We start from the raw sequence: 18,023 nt of genomic DNA on the forward strand, positions 1-18,023 counted from the left end.
TGCGTGCATGTGTGTATTTATGTATCTTTAAAGTTTGGATGGAGGGTATGCAGAAAAATTGCTGTAGCTAATATGAGACAATATCTTTAAATTGTTTAATACAGAGCTGGTTTTTAAAATTTCCATCAACTTTGTGGCTTGATTTCTATTTACAATTCCTATGTAAAATAGTAATCACAGTCACTAACTCTGGAATTGTTGATAAGACTAAATGAGATAATACATATGAGATGTTCATCACAGTGCCTGACACTGATAGTTGCTATTAATGAAACTATTATTATTAATTAAAGAGTCTTACAACTAACTCAAGAATACTGAGAAATGAATCATCTTAAAAGCTAATCACAAAAAAAAAAAAAAAGCTAATCACATTTTAACTGTGTCATATCTAAAACAACATTTAAGGAGTTACTGATAGTATATCAAAGGCTTGACGTGGTACCTGCAGCATTTTCTCTTGTCCCTACCATCAAGGTACAAGATAGCAGGACTCATTTTTATATATTTTTTAAGGAGATACTAAGACATTTCTACTATAAGAAACACATTCCTCCCTTCTAACTCCCTTCTAACTGCCTGCACCTTCTCTGTTGGTCCAAGACAGTAGTTCTCAAATTTAGTGTACAGAAATAGCAGTAGAGTGAATTATTAAAAATTCAGATTCCTAAGGCATCACTCCCAGAGTTGGTAATTTGGTAGATCAAAGGTGAGCCCTAGAAGCTGATTTTATTTTTAAACATCTTTATTGGAGTATAATTGCTTTACAATGGTGTATTAGCTTCTGCTGTATAACAAAGTGAATCAGCTATACATATACATATATCCCCATATATCCTCCCTCTTGGGTCTCCCTCCCACCCTCCCTATCCCACCCCTCTAGGTGGGCACAAAGCACCGAGCTGATCTCCCTGTGCTATGCAGCTGCTTCCCACTAGCTATCTATTTTACATTTGGTAATGTATATATGTCCATGCCTCTCTCTCACTTCATCCCAGCTTACCCTTCCCCCTCCCTGTATCCTCAAGTCCATTCTCTAGTAGGTCTGTGTCTTTATTCCCGTCTTGCCCCTAGGTTCTTCATGACCATTTTTTTTTTTAAGATTCCATAGATATGTGTTAGCATACAGTATTTGTTTTTCTCTTTCTGACTTACTTCACTCTGCATGACAGTCTCTAGGTCCATCCACCTCACTACAAATAACTCAATTTCGTTTCTTTTTATGGCTGTGTAATATTCCATTGTATATATGTGCCACATCTTCTTTATCCATTCATCTGTTGATGGACACTTAGGTTGTAGAAGCTGAATTTTTAAAAAGGGAATCATTGATGCAAATGTCCACGGATTTTAGCAAATATTGATGTTGTTTCATAATATGTACTTGCTTTGTTATTATCACTCAGTGTAAACATTCATATTTCCTACATGATGTAGAAAAGGAAACTGGTATAAAACATTCATATTTCTTTTATGGAATAGTGTAAGAAACCAGGATTAAACCTCCCCATAGGATATAGCTTATTATTTTTAAAGGACTAAAAGGCCTCAGTAAATATAATTTTTATGGATGAATAAGTCAAGAATCCTTTGAAAAGGTAAATTTAAAAGTTAAATATTTAAAGCTTACCTGTTAATGTTTTGCTCCAGAAAACAGAGATTTAAAAGAAGAATCCAGGAGGACATTTAAGTAAGATAACTTTGTTTCTAATGATATTTTACAAACCATCCACTTCAGAAATAAATTTCTCATCTAAAAAATAAAATTACCTCTCATGTTTAAAATGACAGAAGCCTTTAAGGTGTTTCAAACCTATGAATGTGTCTCAGCATGTTTTTCTTCGGCACTTACTAGATCTTCTGAATTCTTATGAAGATCAGGCTCACCTAAAAAATAAGCAAACAAATAAACAAAAACAAAATAGGTCTGAGGAAAAAAACCTAATAAGGTCAGGAAACTAAAGCAATTAGGAAAATGTTGAAGACTGGATTTTACAATGGATCTGTGGCACATTTCTCCAAAGATACCAAACACTTTCTTTTCAGCTTGTGGATTTATAGAGTATAACAAATCATCTTCTGGTGGTTATACAAATTTGTAAAGTTGCAATTTAATCTGGGAATACAGAAATGAAACAGATGAAACATGTTTAAATATGCTTTAAATCAAACATAAAAATTATGCATGTTTTCCCCAAATATTTTTAATTGAAACAAATTCTTTTAAACAAACCCTCTGATGTTCAGTGTCTTTTATCACACATTGCTTAGTTGCTATGAATTTAAAACAAATGAGTACAAGAGAATGTAATGTTTAAGATAAGTCATCATCTGCCAAAACAAACTATTGGAATTTATCATCTTAGAATCACTCAGCTTCTATATAAACCTTGAAAAAAATTAGCATGGAAAATGTTCCAACATTTCTAGAGAGGTTGCAGAGAATCTATCAAAAATAGAAACGTAAAGCAAAATGTACAGATAAAAGAGTCATTATATAAGAAAGTTAAAAAATGAGCAGAAATTAATTTTTGAGTCAATTATGATGCCTATATATGACTATATATGACTATATGACTTGCTATTTCAGAAAACAGTCATATATGATAGAATGTTCTCTCCATCTGAAATTTGATTGAAAATATACTAACAATTAAACTATGCACCAACTGATTTTGAGATCATTTCTCCAACAATTATATGATTATAAAATTAGTGAACATATAGAACTTAGGGAGTATTATCACAAAGCAAAATTATTTTGTCCCTTACTTTCTCTTTAAAATATATTCAGTGGGAGAAACTTATCTTCTGTCCCAAGTTCAATCTTTCAGAGAGTATCAGGACTTTTCCAGTCATTCTTAGTTAATAAAAACATCGTGTGATAACATTAAAATGCCAGTGTCTTAGGTCTGGTCACATATAATACACATCAATCTTAAAACAAAGATAAAACTTCTTCCCAACCTTGGGTTTGTTGCAGAGCTTAGAAAGGGTGGTGATGGGGGGGGAGGGCATGATTGATGTTTCTTTCATTTCCTGTTTGCCCTCCCTCAACTGGCTACCTTGGACTCCTGAGCTGGAGCAAGGGAGAGAAGAAGGCTAAGAAGAACAGCAAAGTTCCTCTATGACTAGTACTACTGTAGGATGGCTTTGCACTCACTAGACCAGGCAGGTGTTTAGAGCTGACTCTATTCTGTAAGCACATTCATGGGCTCTCCAGGACCTCTTGCCAAGACCATGGCTGGAGACTTAGCACAACCTTGGTATGGACATATGAAACTCTGGTTCCTTTACAATGTCCACAGCCCCTGGAAATTTGTTGGTACATCTCCAGCTTCTGTCTCCTGAGGTCCAATCATGCTTACAAATACAGGTAGGTTACATTTGGTTCACATGGAACATTCACTAGGCCTTTATTCCTATAAATTACTTGAGAAAAGGCTGAAACCTACACAGCTTTCTCTCCTTCAGCTTATCTGTCACCTTCTAACCTTTTAGACCTCTCACGTAGGAACTAGATTCCATTCCCAATATCCTCCTAACTTCAAGCTCTCCAAGAGTGAAGCTATCTTCCTTTGATCTGAGGCGAAGAGGGAAGCATTTCTACATCTTTCCCAATAGCAGAGAACTCATTAAAGAAATCTTCCTCACAAATCCTATTCTAACCATCAACAACCTGGCCCTTTCAATTGTTTGAATTGGGTGAAGGTTATAAGCATCCTATTATTGACTTTTGGAACTTCTGTGAAATTTCTGCTTCCCAGGTCAATTTGTTTCTGACATTTCTGACATCTAGTCTTGGCTTATACTTCTGATTTAATATCGTGTTACTTATAACTAGATTATAACAGAACAAAATAGATTATAATAGAATGGAACAGAGTGGAAAAAATAGATTGAATTAAAAAGAAAGGAATATAAGTAATTAACTAATTCTCTGTTTCTCACAATTTTTGAGAATCTTTTACAATGGACAAAGGACACTGAGCTTTACCAATAATGGAATGCTCTTACTTCTAGCGGATAAAGAACTCACCAATAACAAAACAGTGGAAGAGGAGCAAAATGGCAAATGGTTAAAATGCAGCAATTACAAAAAAAAATCCCTAAATGTTATGTAGACTACATCCAAGAGTAATTCCATACATGCAATTAGAAAAGTACCAATTTAAAATTATGACAAATTCAAGACAAGATTTTTGAAGCACTGGAAAAAAAAAATATTCCTTGAAACTGTAAAATTCCAGGTGTTTTCAGGGGCAGGTATACAACATTGCCAATCAATCACATGGCAGCCAGAATGCTTAGGAAAATACTGAATTAGCAAATTCAAATTCAAATCACATTACTTTTAGTTAATAAATCTTTAGTTGTAGAAGCCTTTACAACTAACTTGGATTACTTGGAAGTAACCCTTAGGCTTTCATAAAAAAGGGTTACTTGGAAGGGTTACTTGAAAGTAACGCTTAGGCTTTCATAAAAAAAGAAAGCCATATCATTCTGACAGAAAAGAACAACTGATTTGCATTTTTCAATTCATTACAGATCGTCTTAGATAATATTCATGACCCAAGAGTGATCTGTGTAAAAGACCTTGAGAAGCATCCCTAAAATCCAAGGTTCCAAACATTTTTGAATCAGAGTCCTCTCTTTCAGTCTGATGAAACGTATGACCTCCTTAAAGTAAAAGTCATAAATAAATGAAATGAAATACATGGGATTACAAGGGACTTCATTTTTATTAAAATACAATTATCAACATCTTTAAGTAATCCTTAACATGTGATACAGTAATATATGTGCTTCTTTACCAATGAGTTAAATAACAAGGTCTAGCTGCAGGTCTATCAGCTGAGTAATTTTGAAATAATATCAAATAATACTTCAAGGTAGCCCCATGAATTTAAATATCTTATGAAAATATTGATGATTTCTATTGGTGACAAACACAAATACCCCAAGTGTTACTCTGTGCATTTTTGCCTGCAAATGAAGGAAATCCTAAATTTTAGTTAAAGGTTAGTAAAAAAATCACTCTCCAAGTGTACAGGCTCTATCTATATAACCTGGGTTAAAATCTTTGATCTAGTCTAACTTTATTTTATGGGTAAGAAACAGGCCCAGAATAATCAAGTGATTTACTTCAGTGTAGATCACAAATAGATAACCTGAAGTAAAAATTATTGGTTTTTATGTCACTATTATGTCAACAAGATCCATAACTTGACCTAGGAATTTCATTTTACTGAAGAGATTTGCAAGTTCCCATACATAGGAAGCTACACCTTAGGAATGAATGCAATGGGTTTGTTCAAAGCAGGTGCATAGAAGCTTGGTTGATAGCCAGGAAAAAGGCAGTGAAAGTAAGGAAACTTGGATAATTCTGTTCATCTCAAAGAGCTTTTAGGTGTTCATCTAAATGTTGAAATTTGAAAAAAGTAATTTGTAAAATGATGGAAATATGGTTTTTGCTTTATAAACACAGTGTAAAATCAGGAGGGTGCAAGGAGGGGATAGAGGTCATAGGAGGGACAGATCTACACAAATAAACAAAAATCCTTTAAATTTAGCTAATCTAAATCTTAGCCTGCAATTTGAGCTCACTATTATTATATTAGAATCATAATATGTTAGCTTTGTAGATGATATAAATAATACTTGCAGGGAATAATGTAAGGCACATGATCAGCTGGGTATTAGAGACTCCAGTTGTCCAGTTATGGTCTTGTTGAACTAGTATTTAAAAAATAATCTGCTAGGATAAATTATTATACAATTGAAAATATATCAGTAATAACACTTTGTGAACAACTGCTAGGTGGTGGGCACTATTTTAAGTGCTTCACTTATCTTAATTACCTGAATCTTCACGGCAAAGTGTAGAAACTGATATGTAGGTTGAGTCATCTGACCAAGGTTTCAAGGCTGTCTAGTGGCTGAATCTCTCTGACAAAGTCCAACCGGAATCTTACCCTCCATTTCCCAAACTACAATTATTTGCATACCATCTTTACCATTTCTGCCATATCTATACGCCATTTATTCCATTAGTCACTAATATTTTTCTTTACACAGACTTTATATCTATTCTCTTTTCAAAGATTAGTGTTGTCCTGAATAGTAATATCCAAGATATAACAGATTTGATGTGCTTGTGTTTTCCTAACATGTAGAATTCATAATTAGCAAAAAGGTAATTTCTTCTATAAACACAATAATTGATTTAATTTAATGGTTTATATTTGCCCTCATACATTTCTCACTTATCTGACCCAACAATCCCTGCATGGAGTAGTAAAACTATCACCATAATTTCCATTTTAGAAATGAGGAACACATGGTCAGAAGGAATGACTGACTACTCCAAGGCACCATGGCCTGGGAGAGTGTGGGAGACAGACCCCCATATTATCCCTTAAAAAAATACTCCAGTTAATTTTCCATATTTAGCAGAAGCAGCAAATAGTGTTTGAAAAATACTTGGCAAAAATTGGTTTGTGTAGTCCTTTCAGCAGAAATACTAGTTCTGCGTTATACTGCATTATCATTTCTTCATAAGAAAAATGTTACCTTTGCTATGTATAGCAGTATTTCCTCATGCAGGCAGATCTGTCTAGGTTGATTCAGTTCTATTTTTGGTCTATTTATGTAGCTTATGTTGCCAATAACTAGAAAGAATTGATGATCTAGGATTGAAAGTTATAGTTACTGGAGAAACGTAATGTGGGATAAATGGGAGCTTCTGATTCTAAACGGTGTTTTGACATCTGTATAATATGATTTGCCTTGTAGGTTGGGAATAAGAAATCTTCACCTCAGGAGAAAATACTCTTCATTTAAATGCCTCTCGAGAGGAAACTGTTGTGTATTTTCTGCCTGAGGATAAATTTTGCTGTGTGCATGAAGGTAACAGTAAGCAAAGGAAGGAGTGAACACTAAATACCAAGAGAGATGAGAAGAAAAAAAGAGGTGAGGCTGCTGAAGAAAAATTCCACCTCTTTCCAAATGTGCTAGTTTCAACCCTGTAAAGTTAGAGGAAGTAATGTCTTATTTCATAAAGTGTTATATAAGATACAAATCAAGAAAAGGCTAAATTATTTTTTGGTCAACTAAAGCAGTACAAAACACACCGATTCACATTAGCAATGTGAATGAATCCTAATACACATGTATTAAGCACCTAAAGATGCGGTGAGTTCTGCACAGAGATGATCAGAGGTGATCTGTGGAAAATGAATGCTCGATCTCTACGTATATTCATCTGCCATTCTGTAACAATTCATTCCACTTGGGGAGGAAATAGCACATTAAACAGCCAGAAATCTTAAAGTTCCATAGAGACTAGAGTTTAAACAATGAAGAGAGGTAGTGAGATGCCTTCTTAAAAGAGTTCAGTCTAAAATTGGGTCTATAGGATGTATGTGTTTTGGTGGCATGAGGATAGGAATATTCTCCTAATGAGGGGAGTGAGGAGGTGAGATGGAAGAGCGGAATGGAATATGAGCGAAGGCAGCAGATTGGAAAGAAAAAGATGTGCCAATGAAGAAGTGAAGCCCAGTTGCGAAAACTTGACTCAGAGTTCCTGCCCACTGACTAAAGTAATGGTTTCTTCTTCAGCGTCATTCTTTTAGAGGAAAGCTCTCACACCTATTGAAATGCTCTTATTCTCAGATGGAATTTGTCTGATTGAATAACAGATCTTTTATTTTCTTTTTTAAGCAGGCTCTGGTGGCAGGGAGATGGTGAGAAAGTAAGGGCATTGATTGTCTTTGAAGGTAGGGAAGTTGGGAGGGTAGCAATGGAGAAAGAAGGTCTAGGGTAGTGAAATGAAGACCACTCAAATCATACTTTGTCTGCTGTAAAGAGTGGGGGCAACAGTTGCGGAAATTTTAAGATTTGGCTCTTAGAGCCAATTTAACGTGAGAGGCAGTATGGGTCTTCTCTACTTTCTCAATCAGGGAAAAGATGGGATGAAAATTGAATCTGAGAGGTGCAACAAAAATTCACATTTTCTTTATCTTTTATAAGCAAAAAAAATACATAAAGAGTACTAATTTTAGGTAATCTAAACTAGTTTTAAAAGTTAAAACTTGGAAAAAAATTGTAAAATGATAGAAACACTTTGGCTTTGCTTTTAGTATTCTATTTAATTGGGTTTTCTATTTAAAGCTAGATTAAGAAAAAAAATTTCAATTGCTTTCAGTAAAAATGTTTAAACATGTCAATATGTAAACCTACTTTTGTGCCTAAATGGAGAATACTGAACATAATTGAACTTGTTTTAATGATAGATAATCCTGCAAAAACACCTGAGGGTTATTGTTCTAAACATAAGCCATTAATTCTCACTCTCCTATACATGTAGAACAGAGTATCATTCATGTTTAGTGGCTCTAGGTAACTACTAAAAAGATCAATTCTTGATTTTACTGCTTTGTCACCAATTCTACTCAATTTGAAAGTTAAAAAAATCGTTGAAAGTTCTACTTTCAATGTGAGATTTTACAACATAATGCTACTACTATCAGAAAATTATTTCTCAAATTGCTCGATTTTAATAATGTCAGAAAGAAAAATCAATGAGGCATGTACATGATATATCTTCCCACTTATCCACAATCTCTGGCCTACAATTTTCCATAAGGTTCTGAGCTCTTGTGTTTTAAAATGGATCCAAACATGGATGTGAAGAAGGTGTGATCAGATTTTAAACTGTAGGTCTTCACACAAAACCTTTAAAAAGGATACAATTACATAAACAACTTTAAATTTCAAATTCTTATTATAATCTGTCTACATGTATTTTAACATGAATATGCTGTTACATATGGATTTATTAAATCATAAGTGATCTGTTAGATACAGATTAATGAGTAAAAATTGCAAAGTTTATTACTATTAATAATATTAGCAGCACCAGCAAAAACAGTAGTTAATATTAAGGGAATAGTTACCATGTGCCAAGAACTATGCCAGGTGCTTCTTATATTTTATCATTTAATCCTGCCAACAATTTCTATTGCCCGAGATCACATACCATCTAAGGAGCAGAGCTGAGCCTTCAACCTCAATGTACTAACCTGAATAGTTTGGTCACCCAGTACTAACTCCCTGACCCACAGGGGCAAGTTTCTATTGGATCTGAAAGAGTGAATGCATTTTGTATTGCCTGGAGAAGTGCAATTGCAAAGATTCAAGTTGAAAAAACATGGCATTTTTAATCTTCATGTTCTGACAAGCTACTAAAATTCAAACTTCAGTTTTTCAGAGAAGAATGAGTAGTTTGATAGTAAGCAGCCCTCCCTACACAAAACTCACTTTTTACTATTACTTCCTGTAGTAACACCTGCAGTAGAAGACAGGCTAAGAAAGACTCAAATCCCAAGACCCACACAGGCCTATACTCAGGAGGATTTCAAAGTGAAGGGCTGCAAGAAGGACCCAGATGTTCTCTTACCATGTTCTCATACCATGGAGAAGAAATAATAGAAATTTCTGACTCCAGGAATAATGAGAAGTTATTCAATTTAAAATCCAGCATAAATATATGACTGACGTAAATATCTATGTTTAAAAAAATCAAAAGGTGTAAATGTGAAAACTCCACCATCATTTTTGTCTCGATTTCTGACTAGCCATCCTGTAATACCAGAGCCAACCAACCACTCTAGATCTTAGGGATTGCAAACTGCACACATTGTTTACCTTGCATATTCATGCATAGCAAGAGCAATGAATTGTTTCTACTCTAAGATGGCAAACATCACAAATTACTAATTTTTTAGTGTTTATGATCAAATTCTTCAGTGGAGAGAGCACTTTTTTTTTGGTATGAGTTTCCATCTAGGGAAGATGAGAGAAGAAAGAATCAGGAAAGTATGTCTCCTTTGAATTTGTTCATCATTTTCCCCTTGGATACAAAAACCACTTACAATCTTCATCAAGTTGAATACATAATTTTCAGCAAGTAGGTACTTACTACAGAAAAAAGATTCATAAAATATTGGGGGCATGAATAATCCAAAATTCTAGGAGGCTTTAGATGCCCCTGATGATATTCTATACATATTGTTTGACAAATGCATAAACTAAATTGACTTAGTGATACCAAATTCCCAAACAATTAATTGTTTTTTCCATCTTATTCAGCTTTAGTCACCAAATCTTAGAGGGCTTAGTTGGTAACTCATTAATTAAGGTCTAAGAATCAGCCAAAATAGAAATCAATCTCACATAATCATCTATCCTTTAACCTGGAATGAGAAAGACTAGTGTTCTTACAAAATGCCTTCCATGCTATTTTTTCTCTCCTATGTACATGTTCCTGTCTGACTTAGGCTGGTTATGCTGAGGGGCTATTTTGAAGAAACGTGTGGAGAGAGCCTTATCTACTTATAGTTGTTGAAGTTAGTAGTGGAATAAATTGCTTCTCTTGGTCATGTATGCAATACTCCTACTACAGTACTCCTTTATAAATTGCAAATCCATGCTTTAAAATAAAAGCACTTTAAGCAATTAGTCACAAAGCACTTTACTGATCTACAACATTTAGCCACGGTTGTGAGAGCAGTGCTATCTCTAATCTATAATGGCTAATACAACAGGATTATTCTCATGATGAACTCATTTAAAATAAATTGTAAGTGCTCTACTATCTCTACATCGAAGAAAACATCAAAACTATTGCCTCGAGATAGCAGGGAAGATGGCGGAAGAGTAAGACGTGGAGATCACCTTCCTCCCCACAGATACATCAGAAATACATCTACACGTGGAACAACTCCTACAGAACACCTACTGCACACTGGCAGAAGACCTCAGACCTCCCAAAAGGCAAGAAACTCTCCACGTACCTGGGTAGGGCAAAAGAAAAAAGAATAAACAGAGACAAAAGAATAGGGACGGGACCTGCACCAGTGGGAGGGAGCTGTGAAGGAGGAAAGGTTCCAACACGCTAGGAAGCCCCTTCGCGGGCGGAGACCGCGGGTGGCAGAGGGGGGAAGCTTCGCAGCCGTGGAGGAGAGCGCAGAAACAGGGGTGCGGAGGGCAAAGCGGAGAGATTCCTGCACAGAGGATTGGTGCCAACCGGCACTCACCAGCCAGAGAGGCTCGTCTGCTCACCCGCCGGGGTGGGCGGGGCTGGGAGAGGAGGCTCAGGCTTCGGAGGTCTGAGCGCCAGGAGAGGACTGGGGTTGGCGGAGTGAACACAGCCTGCAGCGGGTTAGTGCACCACGGCTAGCCTGGATGGAGTCCGGGTAAAAGTCTGGACCTGCCGAAGAGGCAAGAGACTTTTTCTTCCCTCTTTGTTTCCTGGTGCACGAGGAGAGAGGATTAAGAGCGCTGCTTAAAGGAGTTCCAGAGATGGGCGCAAGCCGCGGCTAACAGCGTAGACCCCAGAGACAGGCATGAGACGCTAAGGCTGCTGCTGCCGCCACCAAGAAGCTTGTGTGCGAGCACAGGTCACTATCCACACCTCCCTTCCGGGGAGCCTGTTCAGCCCGCCACTGCCAGGGTCCCGGGATCCAGGGACAACTTCCCCAGGAAAACGCACGGCACGCCTCAGGCTGGTGCAATGTCACGTTGGCCTCTGCCGCTGCAGGCTCGCTCCGTATCGTGCCCCTCCCTCCCCCCGGCCTGAGTGAGCCAGAGCCCCCGAAGCAGCGGCTCATTAAACGCCGTCCTGTCTGAGCAAAGAACAGACGCCCTCCAGTGACCTACGCACAGAGGCGGAGCCAAATCCAAAGCTGAGCCCCGGGAGCTGTGCGAACAAAGAAGAGAAAGGGAAATCTCTCCCAGCAGCCTCAGGAGCAGTGGATTAAATCTCCACAATCAACTTGATGTACCCTGCATCTGTGGAATACTTGAATAGGCAACGAATCATCCTACATTGAGGAGGTGGACTTTGAGACCAGGATTTATTTTTTTCCCCCTTTTCCTCTTTTTTTGAGTGTGTATGTGTATTCTTCTGTGTGAGTTTTTGTCTGTATAGCTTTGCTTTCACCATTTGTCCTAGGGCTCTATCCATCTGTTTTTTGTTTTTTATTAACTTAAAAAAATTTTTTTTCTTAATAATTATTTTTTATTTTAATAAATTTATTTTATCTTACTTTCTTTTCTTTTCTTTCTTTCTTTTTCCCTCCCTCCCTCCCTCCCCCCCCGCTCTCTCTCTCTCTCTCTCTCTCTCTCTTTCTTTCTTTCTTTCTACTTTTTCTCCCTTTTATTCTGAGCTATGTGGATGAAAGGTTCTTGGTACTACAGCCAGGAGTCAGAGCTGTGCCTCTGAGGTGGGAGAGCCAACTTCAGGACACTGGTCAACAAGAGACCTCCCAGCTCCACGTAATATCAAGCAGCGAAAATCTCCCAGAGATCTCCATCTCAACACCAACACCCAGCTTCACTCAACGACCAGCAAGCTACAGTGCTGGACAGCCTATGCCAAACAACTAGCAAGACAGGAACACAACCCCACCCATTAGCAGAGAGGCTGCCTAAAGTCATAGTAAGTCCACAGATGCCCCAAAACACACCACCAGATGTGGACCTGTCCACCAGAAAGACAAGATCCAGCCTCATCCACCAGAAAACAGGCACTAGTCCCCTCCACCAGGAAGCCTACACAACCCACTGAACCTACTTTAGCCACTGGGGACAGACACCAAAGACAACAGGAACTACGAAACTACAGCCTGCAAAAAGGAGATCCCAAACACAGTAAGATAAGCAAAATGAGACGACAGAAAAACACACAGCAGATGAAGCAGCAAGATAAAACCCACCAGACCTAACATATGACGAGGAAATAGGCAGTCTACCTGAAAAAGAATTCAGAATAATGATAGTAAAGATAATCCAAAATCTTGGAAATGGAATAGAGAAAATGCAAGAAACATTTAACAAGGACCTAGAAGAACTAAAGATAAAACAAGCAATGATGAACAACACAATAAATGAAATTAAAGATACTCTAGAAGGGATCAATAGCAGAATAACTGAGGCAGAAGAACAGATAAGTGACCTGGAAGACAAAACAGTGGAAATAACTACTGCAGAATAGAATAAAGAAAAAAGAATGAAAAGAACTGAGGACAGTCTCAGAGACTTCTAGGACAACAATAAACACACCAACAGTTGAAATATAGGGGTTCCAGAAGAAGAAGAGAAAAAGAAAGGGACTGAGAAAATATTTGAAGAGATTATAGTTGAAAACTTCTGTAATATGGGAAAGGAAATAGTTAAGTCCAGGAAGCACAGAGAGTCCCATACAGGGTAAATCCAAGGTGAAACATGCCAAGACACATATTAATCAAACTGTCAAAAATTAAATACAAAGAAAACATATTAAAAGCAGCAAGGGAAAAACAACAAATAACACACAAGAGAATTCCCATAAGGTTAAGAGATGATCTTTCAGCAGAAACTCTGCAAGTCAGAAGGGACTGGCAGGACATATTTAAAGTGATGAAGGAGAAAAACCTACAACCAAGATTACTCTACCCAGCAAGGATCTCATCAGATTTGATGGACAAATTAAAACCTTTACAGACAAGAAAAAGCTGAGAGTTCAGCACCACCAAACCAGCTTTACAACAAATGCTAAAGGACCGTCTCTAGGCAAGAAACACAAGAGAAGGAAAAGACCTACAATAACAAACCCAAAACAATTAAGAAAATGGGAATAGGAACATACATATTGATAATTACCTTAAATGTAAATGGATTAAATGCTCCCACCAAAAGACACAGACTGGCTGAATGGATACAAAAACAAGACCCATACATATGCTGTCTACAAGAGACCCACTTCAGACCTAGAGACACATACAGACTGAAAGTGAGGGGATGGAAAAAGATATTCCATGCAAATGGAAACCAAAAGAAAGCTGGAGCAGCAATTCTCATATCAGACAAAATAGACTTTAAAATAAAGACTATTAGAAGAGACAAAGAAGGACACTACATAATGATCAAGGGATCGACCCAAGAAGAAGGTATAACAATTGTAAATATTTATGCACCCAACATAGGAGCACTTCAATACATAAGGTAAATACTAACAGCCATAAAAGGGGAAAGCGACAGTAACACATTCATAGTAGGGGACTTTAACACCCCACTTTCACCAATGGACAGATTATCCAAAATGAAAATAAATAAGGAAACACAAGCTTTAAATGATACATTAAAAAAGATGGACTTAATTGATATTTATAGGATATTCCATCCAAGAACAACAGAATACACTTTTTTCTCAAGTGCTCATGGAACATTCTGCAGGATAGATCATATCTTGGGTCACAAATCAAGCCTTGGTAAATTTAAGAAAATTCAAATTGTATCAAGTATCTTTTCTGACCACAACACTATGAGACTAGATATCAATTACAGGAAAAGATCTGTAAAAAATACAAACACATGGTGGTTAAACAATACACTACTTAATAACGAAGTGATCACTGAAGAAATCAAAGAGGAAATCAAAAAATACAATGACAATGGAGACATGACGACCCAAAACCTATGGGATGCAGCAAAAGCAGTTCTAAGAGGGAAGTTTATAGCAGTATAATCCTACCTTAAGAAACGAGAAATGTCTCGAATAAACAACCTAAACTTGCACCTAAAGCAATTAGAGAAAGAAGAACAAAACAACCCCAAAGTTAGCAAAAGAAAAGAAATCATAAAGATCAGATCAGAAATAAATGAAAAAGAAATGAAGGAAACAATAGCAAAGATCAATAAAACTAAAAGCTGGTTCTTTGAGAAGATATACAAAATTGATAAACCATTAGCCAGACTCAACAAGAAAAAAAGGGAGAAGACTCAAATCAATAGTATTAGAAATAAAAAAGGAGAAGTAACAACTGACACTGCAGAAATACAAAAGATCATGAGAGGTTACTACAAGCAACTCTATGCCAATAAAATGGACAACCTGGAAGAAATGGACAAATTCTTAGAAATGCACAACCTGCCAAGACTGAATCAGGAAGAAATAGAAAATATGAACAGACCAATCACAAGCACTGAAATTGAAACTGTGATTAAAAATCTTCCAACAAACAAAAGCCCAGGACCAGATGGCTTCACAGGCGAATTCTATCAAACATTTAGAGAAGAGCTAACACCTATCCTTCTCAAACTCTTCCAAAATATAGCAGAGGGAGGAACACTCCCAAACTCATTCTACGAGGCCACCATCACCCTGATACCAAAACCAGACAAGAATGTCACAAAGAAAGAAAACTACAGGCCAATATCACTGATGAACATAGATGCAAAAATCCTCAACAAAATACTAGCAAACAGAATCCAACAGCACATTAAGAGAATTATACACCATGATCAAGTGGGGTTTATTCCAGGAATGCAAGGATTCTTCAATATACGCAAATCAATCAATGTGATACACCATATAAACAAATTGAAGGAGAAAAACCATATGGTCATCTCAATAGATGCAGAGAAAGCTTTCGACAAAATTCAAAGCCCATGTATGATAAAAACCCTGCAGAAAGTAGGCATAGAGGGAACTTTCCTCAACATAATAAAGGCCATATATGACAAACCCACAACCAACATCATCCTCAATGGTGAAAAACTGAAAGCATTTCTAGTAAGATCAGGAAGAAGACAAGGTTGCCCACTCTCACCACTCTTATTCAACATAGGTTTGGAAGTTTTAGCCATAGCAATCAGAGAAGAAAAGGAAATAAAAGGAATCCAAATCTGAAAAGAAGAAGTAAAGCTGTCACTATTTGCAGATGACATGATACTATACATAGAGAATCCTAAAGATGCTACTAGAAAATTACTAGAGCTAACCAATGAATCTGGTAAAGTAGCAGGATACAAAATTAATGCACAGAAATCTCTGGCATACCTATACACTAATGATGAAAAATCTCAAAGTGAAATCAAGAAAACACTCCCATTTACCATTGCAACAAAAAGAATAAAATATCTAGGAATAAACCTACCTAAGGAGACAAAAGACCTGTATGCAGAAAATTAGAAGACACTGATGGAAGAAATTAAAGATGATACAAAGAGATGGAGATATATACCATGTTCTTAGATTGGAAGAATCAACATTGTGAAAATGACTCTACTACCCAAAGCAATCTACAGATTCAATGCAATCCCTATCAAACTACCACTGGCATTTTTCACAGAACTAGAACAAAAAATTTCACAATTTGTATGGAAACACAAAAGACCCCGAATAGCCAAAGCAATATTGAGAGCGAAAAACGGAGCTGGAGGAATCAGGCTCCCTGACTTCAGACTCTACTACAAAGCTACAGTAATGAAGACAGTATGGTACTGACACAAAAACAGAAATATAGATCAATGGAACAGCATAGAAAGCCCAGAGATAAACCCACGAACCTATGGTCACCTTATCTTTGATAAAGGAGGCAGGAATGTACAGTAGAGAAAGGACAGCCTCTTCAATAAGTGGTGCCGGGAAAACTGGACAGCTACATGTAAAAATATGAGAGTAGAACACTCCCTAACACCATACACAAAAATAAGCTCAAAATGGATTAACGACCTAAATGTAAGGCCAGAAACTATCAAACTCTTAGAGGAAAACATAGGCAGAACACTCTATGACATAAATCACAGCAAGATCCTTTTTGACCCACCTCCTGGAGAAATGGAAATAAAAATAAACAAATGGGACCTAATGAAACTTCAAGGCTTTTGCACAGCAAAGGAAACCATAAACAAGACCAAAAGACAACCCTCAGATTGGAGAAAATATTTGTAAATGAAGCAACTGACAAAGGATTAATCTCCAAAATTTATAAGCAGCTCATGCAGCTCAATAACAAAAAACCAAACAACCCAATCCAAAAATGGGCAGAAGACCTAAATAGACATTTCTCCAAAGAAGATATACAGCCTGCCAACAAACACATGAAAGAATGCTCAACATCATTAATCATTAGAGAAATGCAAATCAAAACTACAATGAGATATCTCACACCAGTCAGAATGGTCATCATCAAAAAATCTAGAAACAATAAATGCTGGAGACAGTGTGGAAAAAAGGGAACACTCTTGCACTGCTGGTGGGAATGTGATTTGGTAGAGCCACTATGGAGAACCTTATGGAGGTTCCTTAAAAAACTACAAAAACAACTACCATATGACCCAGCAATCCCACTACTGGCCATATACCCTGAGAAAACCATAATTCAAAAAGAGTCATGTACCAAAATGTTCATTGTAGCTCTATTTACAATAGCCAGAAGATGGAAACAACCTAAGTGTCCATCATCGGATGAATGGATAAAGAAGATGTGGCACATATATACAATGGAATATTTCTCAGCCATAAAAAGAAAGGAAATTGAGTTATTTGTAGTGAGGTGGATGGACCTAGTGTCTGTCATACAGAGTGAATTAAGTCAGAAAGAAAAAGACAAATACTGTATGCTAACACATATATATGGAATCTAAGAAATAAAAAAATGTCATGAAGAACCTAGGGGTAAGGCAGGAATAAAGACACAGACGTACTAGAGAATGGAGTTGAGGATATGGGGAGGGGGAAGGGTAAGCTGTGACAAAGTGAGAGAATGGTATGGACATATATACACTACCAAATGTAAAATAGATAGCTAGTGGGAAGCAGCCACATAGCACAGGGAGATCAACTCGGTGCTTTGTGACCAGCTAGAGGGGTGGGATAGGGAGGGTGGGAGGGAGGGAGACACAAGAGGGAAGAGATATGGAAACATATGTATATGTATAACTGATTCACTTTGTTTTAAAGCAGAAACTAACACACCATTGTAAAGCAATTATACTCCAATAAAGATGTAAAAAAAAAAAAAACTATTGCCTTATTTTTGTTGAACTTGTTTTATTTGATGAGATTTCTATTTCTTACTGATGACTCTGGGTTTTCTGTAACCAACAGACCTACACAGAAGCTTAGTCCAGATGGAAGGATGATATGGAAACATAGACCCCTTCTGAAAGAATCCCATGTCCAGAGTAATGAGATA

At 36.8% G+C, this 18,023-nt stretch overlaps 1 protein-coding gene across 4 annotated transcripts in view; it reads right to left on the reverse strand.

Annotated features, from left to right (window-relative positions):
• Nucleotides 1-1,813: 1,813 nt before the first annotated feature.
• The window catches only part of PDE1A (phosphodiesterase 1A), a gene marked incomplete at both ends in the record, with an annotated part of 354,419 nt that continues 338,209 nt past the window's right edge, over nucleotides 1,814-18,023 (reverse strand). For all 4 annotated transcript variants that reach the window (XM_082841417.1, XM_082841416.1, XM_082841414.1 and 1 more), the window contains one exon: nucleotides 1,814-1,887. In XM_082841417.1, coding sequence (XP_082697543.1) covers nucleotides 1,814-1,887 — 74 coding nt within the window. The remainder of the gene's footprint in view (nucleotides 1,888-18,023) is intronic.

Source organism: Leucopleurus acutus (assembly GCF_964270905.1).
Source record: "Leucopleurus acutus genome assembly, chromosome: 6".
Lineage (NCBI taxonomy): Eukaryota > Metazoa > Chordata > Mammalia > Artiodactyla > Delphinidae > Leucopleurus > Leucopleurus acutus.